General features: G+C 39.9%; 1 protein-coding gene and 1 pseudogene across 1 annotated transcript in view; one reads left to right on the forward strand and one right to left on the reverse strand.

The window, feature by feature from the left end:
- The first annotated feature begins 656 nt into the window (after positions 1 to 656).
- Positions 657 to 772, forward strand: LOC149084110 (5S ribosomal RNA; annotated as a pseudogene).
- Positions 773 to 5,859: 5,087 nt separating this feature from the next.
- The window catches only part of LOC149084111 (nose resistant to fluoxetine protein 6-like), a 77,002-nt gene continuing 69,337 nt past the window's right edge, over positions 5,860 to 13,524 (reverse strand). The window contains exons 13-15 of the mRNA XM_089234459.1: positions 10,648 to 10,834; positions 7,296 to 7,438; positions 5,860 to 6,296 (exon numbers count right to left, since the gene is read on the reverse strand). Coding sequence (XP_089090585.1) covers positions 5,997 to 6,296; positions 7,296 to 7,438; positions 10,648 to 10,834 — 630 coding nt within the window. The 3' untranslated portion in view covers positions 5,860 to 5,996. The remainder of the gene's footprint in view (positions 6,297 to 7,295; positions 7,439 to 10,647; positions 10,835 to 13,524) is intronic.

A 13,524-nucleotide genomic window follows, 5' to 3' on the forward strand; every position in this document is an offset into this window, starting at 1 on the left:
TTAACCGATCTGTAAATGTACCGCTTAGTTCATTTTTACAAAATTAAGTTTGAGGAGGGCAGGCCGCATCAGATAACCCCCAGGGGCCATATTTGCTCCGCGGGCCAAGGGCCTTTGTGCGATTTATCATTATATGGCTTAGAGGGTGGGTAACAATGGATTTATAGAAGATATAAATTTTCAGGAGTTCATAACCTTCAAATAACATTGGAATTAACAGAAATTGATTAAAATAACATATAAAGGTATTTTCTTCCGAAATTTTAAGTTAAAAAAAATATTTTTTTGCATTAAAAAATAAATTTTTGATCGTGGGAGGGGGGAGGGCACGAGTCCCCCCATGGCCCTCCCCCCCGTGTACGTCTCCGATCCTACCAATATGCGTTAGGATTCAAAGGGGCGGAGCTGATGACGAAATTTTGCTGACAAAGGAATACGAGATCTCTTGTATGTGAGAGAAGCCGCCGCTCTCTGTTCAGCGCGTTCCATCAAATCGCTGCTTGTGAATGCGGCGTGCAAATATAATATATGCTGTTCCGTAAAATAAATGTATTTTCCTGAATTATATCGATTCGCGCTTTGCCATTTCGAGTGCTTGCGAGAGCCATTATCCAGAACAATATATTCAGTTTCGGCTCAGGTTTGAAGAGGTAGCCAACGGCCATACCATGCTGAAAACACCGGTTCTCGTCCGATCACCGAAGTTAAGCAGCATCGGGCGCGGTTAGTACTTGGGAGGGTGACCACCTGGGTACACCACGTGCTACACTTTCGGTGGCATGGTGGTAAGATGCTCGTCTACCACTGTGAAGGTTGTTGTCAGGGTCCCGGTTTCGAACCAAAGGGAGGATATAGATATTTTCCCTAAAGAACTCGCACGAGGCGACCACCGATAGACAGCGCCTTCACTTCCATCCCCTCTCAGTAAATTGCAATATAGCGATATGGCCAGAGTTGGTGTTTGGTGAAGTAGTACATAGGTGTTATGAGCATGCAAATATCTTATTAAAATTTATTCCAAAATTTAACAAGAACAACAATATATTTCGTGTATGAATTTTTATTTTGGAAACCACGAATGACTTGATGTTTATTTATCACTGGGGAAAAAATTATAAATATTGTAAAAATGGTGATTTCCAAGGCCATTCTGAGTCCTTCGTGATGTCTCTCCCTAGACGATCCACGAAAGGTTATCGTAAACTACAGCTGTCTTCCTTAAGCTCAGTTCTCTCAAATGAAATAGCTGAAATTACGAAAAAAAGATGATATCCTTTCAACTCTCCACACGCTTATCACAATAATCTGCTATTAATATCATAATTATATTCAACACTTTACATACTTTCATTATCTTGGTATTCTTGTATCGTCAGCCATTATTAAATTCCCATGAGATTACGCGACCTTATCTGGTTGGCATCAAAACCAGCAGCGCCACTTTTTTACCGGAACCATGAATATTCACGCGCGTGACAAACTTGTCTCCCCAAGAGGAACAAAATTGCAGAAAATGCATGGAGGAATTCATTGCAGACGGAAATACGGCGTATGTGATATGTTACGTTGAATGTGATAAATAGGTTATTGCGCATAATAACCGGTTATTATGCATACTTACCAATCGTCTTGATATGTTTGATAAATTTATCACTTTTACCGGTAAATATGCATGATACCCAAGCGCAGTTGGTAAATTTGATAAATATTAAAAAAATTATCGCAGGTTTAATGTAATAACCACGTGTCTCGTTGGTAAATTTGATAAATACTTGAAATTTATCGCCATTAATATTTGCGAGTATGTATAATATCCTAATGCAGTGGTTCCAAAACTTTTTAAGTCGCGGAACACAAGTTTATCCCGGAGCTGGAACGTTCACAGGGAAGCCGAAAGTCACACTTGGGGCAACCAACTAACATTCAGTTTTTATATATGCCATCCCAATTTACACAAAAAATTAATGTGCCAGAGTTTATCATGGAAGTCTTTGTGCAACTAACATCCCCGCATGTGGGAGGGGGGCCGACAGGGCTCCAGCCCGGTTACCCCGACATGATTCTCATCAATTTTTGTTTTTGTTTTTTCACTTAATTCATAATAAAGTGGGCCAGTGACCTGGGGCCTGACCAGTTTGGCCTGAGAGGGCCAAAGAAAAAGATACCAGCGTAAGAACTATACAGAAGGATATGGAGGTCATGGGTTACCGTGCAGTGCGCGGGTGGGACTCGTGTATTTGGATGGCATTGGATGTCCCGTAAAGTGTACACAAATTCTACAATTCAACAATATCCTCACTTCTAGTGGATAAAAAATTTCGAAAAAGCATCCTTTTAACAACTTATTATACCCCTGATAAATCACAAAATGGCACTCGCGAACTAGCTTCTGGTTAAAAAAATCGAATTGTATGCAAAAACGAGTGTTTTCTTCTGTTCCCCCCCCCCCCCGTTTTTTTTCTGATTGGGCGTTTTCACGTTTTAAAAATTTACAGGTTTGGTAGTGTTCTGCCATCTGTAGGAATTCAAAGTAACTCACGGATTCCTTCCATTTAGCACGGGAACCCGAGAAAAATCTTATTTTCGTTTTTGATTACTTCATCACATTTTTGTCGCACAACGGTCATTTTCTGCACACGAGGGCTAATTAGACCGGGACCCACTGCCAATGTATTGCCAATTCCGAACGTCAGATATTTTTAATACTCACCGAGATGTTGGTGAGCCAGTCCCTCGATGTGGGACTCCCTGTTGTAGCAATCCTTTGCTGTTTCTTTTGTACCCGCTGCGTTAGGAAATTTTTTGACTAGGACGAACTCTCCCCCCTCCCCCGCGACACCTCTAAACATCCTTCGGCACTTTATAAATTCACTCATATATAATAAAATCACTCAAAATATCTCAGTTCAGGGAGCGTGGCTTCAGGTTGTGGGTTGGAGGGGGGGGGGGACATGAGAGCACCGAAACATGCTCGCTGGGAAAGTAAAAATGTTATTCCTACATGAAATATACTCTATAACTTTTTTTCCATATAGTGGGCACATTCTGTTTTATTCCACCTCCATAGACCTGTTGTTTTTCTGCGCACGAGAATTTCGATATTTGTGACAAAAAATAACATGCTATTTTATACTATATAGGGATTTCTCTCTACTCAGCAAAAAACTCTGTGTACAGGGGCATTCTCTCAGTCCTTATCAGTCTCTAAACTTCCATACTCTACAAACTTATTCACCACGAAAAAATTATGTCTTTCTTTGTCACTCTTGTCCACAACCAATAAACGGGTAAAAATAAAATTTTATCAGAAAATGAGCTTTCCTCTAGAAAATATGTGTATACAGTACAGTATACATTACATTACATGCAAACATCAGTGAAATGAAGAACTGTTACCGTCAAATAAAAAACACAACTGTCGCCTGATGTGATTTGTCGAATGCAATTGATGATCGAATTTTGAGTAATGGCCCCGAATAGAGAAAATGTCGATATTTTATGATATTGATAAATATTTTATACACTATATTAGTTAAATTGTTAAGTTTGCTTAAAAATTTTGACGGTTGTTGTTTAAATTAACACAAGTAAAATGCGTAAAACAGTTTTAATTGGTTCTTTGTAATTGCAAGCGAAAAATGTAGACTTCATTCAAGTATGATGTCAGCATAGATCGATAGATAGGGAGGGAGGAGTTTGTATGATGCTTACGTCATCTCACACAAGCACCCTTAATAAAAATACTTCGTAGTGACATCTTTACTGAGGTGTGTGCCATGAACTAGAAAAAACCTTTTCCTAGATTGTTGGCACCTGAGCTAAAATTCCCCCAATTATAAGTCCTCCTCCTTATAAGATCCACTTTAGTAATCCCTAAATCCTCCGCGGATCTTTTAAGTGGTATGGAAATGTGTTTGGGCCACTTAAAGCTCTAGTATTGTGCAGCGGGCCACTTGAGTTGTCTGGGACAGTGCTGGGTGTCGCACAAATGATACGTAGATATACCGCAGATCACGTAAATAATCTGAGAAAGCGCCGCTAAAAAATTGAGTGATGTAGAACTATGCATTACGGGCTGATTAAGTGCTCTGAAACTGTGCCTGTCACTAAAGGGATCTCTAAACGTGCCACGGACCGCTCAAGTGTTCTGGATTTGGGTTCGGATTTGCTGACTTTTGATGAAAGGGGGTGGGGTTGAATGATGCTTACGTCATCAACCATCCTTTGTAAAAATATGGAGGCATTCTTAATGGCATCTTATACTGTGTGTACCAAAAACGGGAGTAACCTATCCCTAGTTTGTGGGCACCTGAACTAACAATCTTCCTCTTGATAAGGCCACTCTCTCTATAGAACCACTTCAGTGGCCTCTAAATGTCCCGCTGATCCTTCAAGTGAGCTGGAAATGTGTCCGGGCTGCTCACGTGTTCTAGAAATGTGTAGCGGGCCGCTTAAGTGCTGTGGAACAGTGTAAGCATGCCAAAAATCACTTAAATAATCTGTAACTTGAGTGATATAGAACTGCACTACGGGCCGCTTAAGTGCTCAAAAACTGTGCCCCATAAGGGATCTCTAAATGGGCCACAGACCGCGTAAGTGTCTTGGAACTGTGCCGTGGGTCACTCAAGTGATCTGTAAATGTGCCGCTGGTCACTTAAGTGAGCTGGGAACGTGCCAACTTGAGTAATCTGAAAATGAGCCATGGGCCACTTAATTTCTCTGGAATTGCGCCACCGGTCAATTAACACGTTCACTGCTAATGACGCTATGGTGGCGTCATAAAGGACTTGTATTAGGGGGCTCATGAATGGCGTCATGTACAAAACTAGTTTTAATCTTAAAAAAAAAAATGTGCCCCACATACTTGACAAGCAATTTAGGCCCCGCAGTGAACGTGTTAAGTGATCTGTAAATGTGCCGCTTCGTTCATTTTCACAAAATTAGATTTGAGGTGATATCATCAGATAACCCCTAGGACCACATTTGACCGGTGGGCCCATAGATTTAGCATATATGGGTTAGAGGGTACGACGCAATGAATTTTGGGAAGAGAAATTTTGAGTTCTTATAGCCTCCAAATAGCAATGCACTTAGCAGAAATCGATTATAATGACATATAAAGGTATTTTCTTCCAATATGTTAATTTTGTTTAAATATGTTTTGCATCAAAAACAAATTTGTGATCGTCTGGGGGGTCATCATGAGGGAAAGGCTTGTGCCCCCCGTACGCTAGCAGCCACCCCGCTCTGATCCCAATATTGCGTAACTCAGTTTTGCTGACGGGAGGAGGGGGGGGGGCAAAATTGCTAAAAATCTGCTGACGTAATACTTGGACGGTCCAATTACAGGAAAAAGCAAAATAGGGAACAAGTCTTGGCTATATAGCGATAATACAGGCATCATGTTCACGCTCAAAGATAGCGGATAAGTCAGCCTAATATTGAGCTTTTGGAAGCCCCCAAGGCTGGCCCATCCACCATTATTTGTCAGTAGGGTGACGTCACACACACACACAGTATTACCGCTGCAGCCATCTTTGTTCCATATTTTGTAGTGAAATCGGCCGATGCTTGAATTTCCATGTTATACAGTCGAATCCCGTTTCAACGAATACCTTTATAGCGAAAATCTCGTTTTAACGGACAATTTTCTAGTCCCCCCATATAAGTTTTCATTGGAACAACGCAAAAACCTGGAATTCCTTTATGACGAAATTTCGTTGTAACGAATTGATTTCTCCGGTCTCTTGGACTTCGTTATAACGGGATTCGGCTGTACGAGCATCGTGTTGGAAGTCGGGTGTGTGTGTGTCAAAGTGGAGTCACAAAAATATTTACACATCAAAACGACCAGGCAAATAAGAACGAATGAAATTTATCGGCAAGGGTTACACGCTTAAAGCTCGTGAGAAATGATAATACTTAGTAATATATGTACATGGTGCGAGATGTGTGTCTGTCAATCACATGTGTAATATAAGTTAATGGAGTTCAGGTCATAAGTGACATTCGAATCCGGGATTTTTCAGACCGTTGGCCACCCCGTTCTCGAGCTGCAGCTCTTTGGCCGACGTCACCTGAGGTAAGGTTCCGTTCGGCGATGCGTCTTTGGGCTGGACGTTCTCCTCGTCGGCTGCGTTCAGCTTCATCAGCTTGCGATTCTTGGCCCGCTCCTCCCAGGAGTTGTGCTTCTCGAAGATTACGAACCCCAGCGTTATGAAGGGAGATTCGATCAAGACGCAAATAGCTACGCCGAGCAGATAGCTCATGGCCAGGAACCCGAACCAAGTGTAGACCTGGTAGAACGAGACAAAACCAAGAACCGCAATTATTTCAGAATCGTGTTTATAAGAGTACATACACATGCTGATTATGATTTTATCATACACATCAAAATCAATTTTATCCTTCAAAGTTTCAGAGTTTGATTTTAAAATGTTATATTTTCGTGAAACTTTTATGTTATTCAAGAAAATGTCCTCGAATACCAATAGCCACGAGACAAAAATGCAAAAAATGATCGTAATGTAATTACGTAATTACATAATGTAATAATCGATGAAATGTAATTACGTAAATACAGTCGAATCCCCCCTCCCCGGACATTTCGCCTACCCTGAACATGTAAGTGACTGATTGTATGAGTGAATAATCGGTCGTGTTATTGTCCATATAAGTGGGTTAGCGACAGCATGAGTGCCCGATTAGTGACCACATGAGTGATCATAATAGTGGGTGAGTAACCATATGAATGAGTAAGTGACTGTATGAGTGACCGTTTCGTGATCAAGTTAGTGACCGTATGAGTGACCGTTTCGTGATCAAGTTAGTGACCGTATGAGTGACCACACTCACTCAATTTGTCACTCATACGGTCATACGCCTACTCACATCTGGTCACTTACCCACTCACCTGTTCACTCATATGCTCACTCGCTCTTCGATTGGTGACTCATACGGTCACGCATCCACTTACATCTGGTCGCTATCCACTAATACGGTTACGAACTTGGCCACTGATACGGTCACTTTTTTGATCACTCATTCGGTCACTTTTTTGGTCACTCATTCGGTCACGCAGTTGGTGAATCATATGATCATTAACTTGATTACTCATACGGTCACTCACTTGGTCACTCACCCACTCACTTCTTCACTTCGTCAGGGCATGCAAAATATCAGGGCTAAATTTCCGGGGGCGAAATGTACAAAGGACAAAACGTGCCGGGGCCGAAATTTCCATAAACCGTATGATGTTGGGTCCTAAAATAGAAATAAAGGAAAGCATAACTTACGGCCATCACGTTTCTGGCTTCGATTCCTTGCCTTATAGTCGCATAGAAAATTTTTTGTACGAAAGGATGGACCAAATACACGGCGAACGTCATCCTGCTGAGAGGTATCAGAGGTTTCCAGCAGAGGAACTTATTCATCAGTCCTACAAAGCATAATAATTGCGTCTTTTAGTGAAACGTATCGAAATAGTGAAACAGTTCGGAAAAATGGCATAAAAGGATATACATGAGCAAAAATGAATAGTTTCAGTACAGGTTTTCTGGAAAATAATAATAATAAATTTCTCATAAATTTTTAGGTGAAAAAAATGTTTTATGTATTAATTATGTGTAATGATTATGCATTTTTTATTTAAAAAAACAGCCACTTTACTGAAAAATAGCTAAACAATTTGTCGATAGATGTTACTGTAGGGAAAGTAATCGAGATCAGTATGCAACGGCAGTTCATGCCACGATAGGATTAGCACAGCGTCTATTACCACATCACTGCGTTATTAAGGCCGACATTACACTATAATAGTTTTGTGAAAGTTCTTTTATCAAACTTGGTTACAATCGATCGAATGTAACCAATAGGCTTATTTGTTGCATTTTTCAAGTTTGATAAGATAACTTTCATAAAACTTTTATAGTGTTATTCCTGCCTAACCTTGATTTTGTGTAAGTTTCTTATTCATATGTCATATAAGGGTGGATCAACTGAAAACGGAACACTTGTTGTAATTTGGTTTATTTCTGTGTGAGTGTGGTGAAGCTTTGTGTTGAGGTAGGACGGGATACGGGAAAGGCAACCCTTACTCCGGAATGGACTTGCCCTATAGTCCGTTTCAGGTTAACTTTGCAGTGGAGAGAAAGGTGGAGAGTGTATTCCTTCGCCGCAAAATAAAGTTCCCATAAATTGTAGTTTTATGTGATGATCATTTATACAGAATATTTCAATTTTTTTTAATGATTTTGAAAAAATAATGAAAAAATATCGTTTTGAACCGATGTTTCATCGTTTGAAATTTTTTAATCAGAAAAAAATATTTTTTACCAGTATCCAAAGATCTATAGCAACCACAACGACATTTTGGTGTGATACCCTAGAAATCGTCCATACCTCACCGAGGCCGCGCATCGATACATTGGTTAAGAGGCTTTTGTTGCCATAGAGTGATGAGTTTCCTTCGTAGCTTCCTCTTCACTGCAAAGTTAACTTGAAACGGACTAGTCGTACGGACGGAATCACGTGATATGTGCTGGTGATCGGCCGACATTCAATCGGTTAGTTTTTCAGTAGAAGAAGGAGTTGAAGTTTGCGAAGTGCATCGGCGAACGAAGGCAGTGTACTGAAAACATGCACAAGCGTTTCCGTGTGGAATCCGTGAATGATGATACAGGACCTTGTCAAAGTCACCTCAAGACGGACGTTTTGGTGAAACAAGTCGATCAGATAATCAACCCAAACAGACGGCGCACAGTAAGGAACATCAGCAAGAAGGTGGGAGTGCGTTTCGCTTCGATTCATGCCATCGTTACAGAGAAACTCTTCTACAGAAAAGCCAGTGCACAGTGGAACGCTTGTGTCAGTCCTGTACACGAGTCAATAGAAGTGAATGTTCACTGTGCAATGCCTTCATTCGTCGATGCACCTCTCGAACTCCCCAACTTTTCTGATACTAAAAAACGAATAGCATCACGTTGCTCTTCTTTACTCGCAACATTAATGTAATTAAATAAAAATTGATTCAAAGTAAAGAAAACTGATCAGTGTGTGTTCATAAAATGGTTGAAAACATTGAGAGAGAAACATCGACTCATTTTTTTTTAAATGTAATATTAACCAAGTATTTTTGAGTGGATCTCAAATCTCTATCGCCATTTCATGAACCGAACTTTTATTTTGTGAATCAATTTTTATTCAATTTCATTGATGCCACGTTATTTTACCATGTCCGTCAGCTGTTTTCAATGTTTTTTTTTGAAAATTTGTGAAAACTTAATTATTAGAGATATGTAAAATTTTTCACTGGCATAAGATAGCATATACATATGTGGTAAATATTGAAATAAATCAATTGATATAACTAATATTTTTAATAATATTTCAATATAAGAAAGTTTTTTCACCATGCAGGATTCCCCTTAATTGGCACTGATATTTTTCTTCTAGATATTGCAGGGATGAAAAAGTGAAACAGTTTTGGCTTCTAGAATATCTACCCCCCTTCTAAATGCACACATAACAACTATTTCAGAATTTTTGTGAAATTCTGAGGCAGTCGCCTTAAGAATGTAGCGACGTGTATCGGCAACATTCAAAACTTAATTTTTAAATCACGGTTTGAAATTTACTTTCTCTCCAATGAAAACTGCAAAAAATCCATCCATATCGCTAAACTTCCTTTCATTTCCAATTGTTTTCGCCTTAAAAATTGTGCAATCATTTTTAAGACACCCTGTATGCATCTCGTATGATTTTCACGTTCCGTGTACCTTTGAATGAGTGAATGAATGAATGCCAGAACTTTGGCACTGGACTTATCCCGTTGCCGAGACCTCTTCCGGCCCAGCTTCGTGGCAGAGTCTGGAACACTTTATTTTGCGTCAAAAAAAAAAAAGAAGAAGGAAAGAAAGAAAAAACATATACAAACTTTTACAACATGCTCTCCTAGGACAATTGGATATTGTCGCGATTAACAAATTTTGTGCTGATTACAGCCTTTAAACACTGAAATTTAATCAACTTAATTTTTTTTTCTGCTGTATAAAATGTACAAATTAGTTCAAAATTAATGGAGAGTGAATGGAAACTCCCGTCTTCTACATTCATTGCCAAAGGGCTGTCTATATACACGTGCGTTTGAAACATCTCGCCTCCAGCGACAGACGCGTACCGTGACGTCAAAATGTAACTAATTGATGCATTTCAGGTGTATATCATAGCGAATACGAAGACGGAAGAAAAACTGCCGCGCGAGACTAGAAAAAAATCATCGAAAATCGTGTTTATGGAGTTCAAGGTTCCATATTTCAAAATGTATCCTTGAACTCATAACGGTGTGAAAGGTATTTTTTTTTCTTTCCTTCTTCATAGGAGGCTAAAATAAAGGGGCATATACGCGAGTTTTCGCATACTTCCGCGTTACTCTTAGGGTTCAGGGTCAATTATGTTCCGATATTTTAATTTTAACCAGTTTGGGGGCCAATAAGTGATATTTCTTCTCGAATCAGTTTTGAGGAGAACATTTCCACTTTTATCGCAAAAATTAGAACTTTGCCTGGTTTTAATTTATACAAAAGTATATACTAATAATCTGATATATAATTCAAAATATATTCATTGCTTATTCGTTCCGATACTCACCTCCGTGGCCCGTGCTGCAGGTCCAAGTGATCCAGGCCAGACCCACGGTCCAAGCGACTCGACTCAGTGCTGCGTAAAAGGCAGTAGCTATGGGTCCAGGATCATTACCGATATTCCACACTTGGACACCGAAGAGTGCGGTTGACGTCAGAAAGGCCGTGAAAAGCCAACCGAACACTTGCAGCGACTGAAACAGAATTGAAAGGAATTTCAAAAAAATTGTACGCACAGAAGAAGCTCATCACAAAAGACCACCAACAAAGAATTTTTGCACACCGAAATATACGAAATTTCTTAATGCATTTCGACACACTATGGGTGCGGTCTTCTCTGAGGATAAATAAAAAAGGGGGGAAAAACCACTATCTAACTGGACCGGGAGATCCCACTTGGGTCGGGTACCGAATCTTAACTCCCGGTTGGTCGGCAGAAAAGTATTCACGTCAAATTTCGTCGGTTTGAATGGAGCTGAGCGCATTCGTGTGCAAGGGTACGAACATAGTGCACGCGTTGGTTTCCAATTCCATTACGGATTGGCTGAAAACCTGAAATTCAATTTTTTTAACCGATTCATAACGGTGCCGACTTGCAGAATCTGAAACCAGCGTGTACTACAGTATGTTTGCACCTTAATTCAACGTTCTGATCGGTTGCTTCCGAAATGGATCTATTTGATTGGTACATTCAAATATCCTTAAATTTAACGCTCGTAACGAGCCTAAACCATGACGCTGTCATCATAGCACCAGATGGCATTATGTAACTCGTCTATGGTCATGAGCTCCCCAACACGGAAGCTGCCTGAGTAGAAACATGGTTCCCTCCGGGCAAAATTACACAGACGAGCCCCCCCCCCACCCTCCTTTCCGGGATACCACCTTTACTACAACTATACCGTACATGCAACTCGTCCATATTCCTCAATGGAATTTCTAACATGATGGCAGGGCCAACTTAAGAACATCATGAGGCCGCCCGGGGCAAAGCTATTTTTCTCAGCATCCCGCCTTCCCCCTACCTGCCAAGAAATGACTGCTTACCAATTAGCATGCTTACTCTGCATAATTTGAATCGGATCTCATTTTTATGAGGCACCTCTGCACATGCGGCCACCGGGCCCAGCCACTGGTTGGCTCGCGCGTTAAGACGACACTGTATATTCGAATGTGCGTGTTAATATTAAGAATCTAACGTGAAGTTTGTTTTTGTGGAGTGAATGGTTGTTATGTGTTGCTTGTAAATTGGTTGCAATCCGTCTTCCGAATTCGGAAGCAGACTTAGACTTTTGGCATGTTGGTTTTGCTTGCGTCATGCATGAATTTTTCAAATGTTGTGGGCCTGATTGATCTCTGTGGGGTGACTTTTTCAAATGGGAGATCGGCTCGCATTCGCATCTCGAAGTTGGAAAACAATAGAAAAACCAACTTTTGCCATCAACCACTATGCCGTCAGGGGGGTTCGAGCCTGGGTCCTCGTGATGTGAGTCCCTGAAAATGTCCACACGTCCGCATAGCGGCTCTACTTCCAGGTTGGAGAAATACCAGTGCCCCTCAATTTAAATTCTTTAAAAAAATCATGCTATCAGATCTCGTTAAGATGGAGGGCCCATATGTATCCGAGCCCCGGTTGGTCCCATGCGTTAAGATGGTGAGAGTTCTATGAACATTTTTGCAAAATTTGGAAAAACCCCCTTGGCTCGGGGGGCCCATGATGCTTTAAGACGGCCCTGACTGACTCTTGGCCATCCGTCACGTGTCCTTTTTCGTTTGATTTTCACCCGTGGCCATTTCAAAATATCCCAGTACCCTGGGGGGAAGCATATGACTCACTGTTGAGAAACACTGTTGTAGATATCTATTGGAATATACAATAACTCTGCTAATGCATAACTACAGTAGAATCCCGTTTTAACGAATATTGTTATAGCGAAAATCTCGTTTTAACGAATATTTTTATAATCCCCAGATAAGTTTTAATAGGAACAATTCAATAGCCTGGAATTTTACGAAGGGATTTTACCGGTCTCTTGGAGTTCGTAAAATAACGGGATTCTACTGTATTAAGATATCCAGGTGATATAAATATGCCTGCCATCTGTTGAGAGAATACTAAAACACATAGTTATCAGAGTGATGTCCTTAATTATTTCAGCAGACGGTTCAAACGCATCTTATTCATCATTATTGCATAATATTATTTAAAAATTAGAATTTTAATTTTAATTCCATAAATTTATTGATCAAAAGTAATAATTAACTTCTAGTTAAACGATATGCATATATATATACAGTGCAATTAATACAGTTATATTTCTATTGTAGATAAAAGTTATTGTCTTTTGATGTAGAAGTAAGTTAATACTTCTGCGATGTATGAATGTGTTGGTTACAGGTAGTTGACAACATATCTTGTACAAAAACAAGATGGTTTTGTTTTTTTTTGTGCAGGGTGCAGCATTGCTAACAACTAGCACTACAATTTATTAGCGAACAAATGATCACATTTTTTTTTTTAATTTATTTCACAATTACAAACGTTTTACACAAATACATACACACAAACAAGAAAGACTGAACAGTCCTTTCAGCAGGACCCCGAAAGGAATTTAGTCCATGGAATATTTTTTAGCAAAAGCATTATTAAATTGATTACATACTAGCTGCTACCCGCGGCTTCGCTTTCGAGGATTTGGTAATTGAATTTGGTTCTGAAAATTGCTTGGCGATGATTCTTTTCCAATAAAATTTTAATCCCTCATGACACCCTTGGGTGTTTCAATTCCAGAAATCCCGTCTTGGCGAGAGTTAGTATCATATTATAAAATATAATACTAACCGAATTTCATATTTATAGCTTCCAGAGCAGTTTGAGATCAGC

The sequence above is a fragment of the Pholcus phalangioides genome, unplaced genomic scaffold, assembly GCF_987345545.1.
Source record: "Pholcus phalangioides strain wild (caught in Gottingen) unplaced genomic scaffold, Ppha-v1.0 ptg000008l_1, whole genome shotgun sequence".
Classification (NCBI taxonomy): Eukaryota; Metazoa; Arthropoda; class Arachnida; order Araneae; family Pholcidae; genus Pholcus; species Pholcus phalangioides.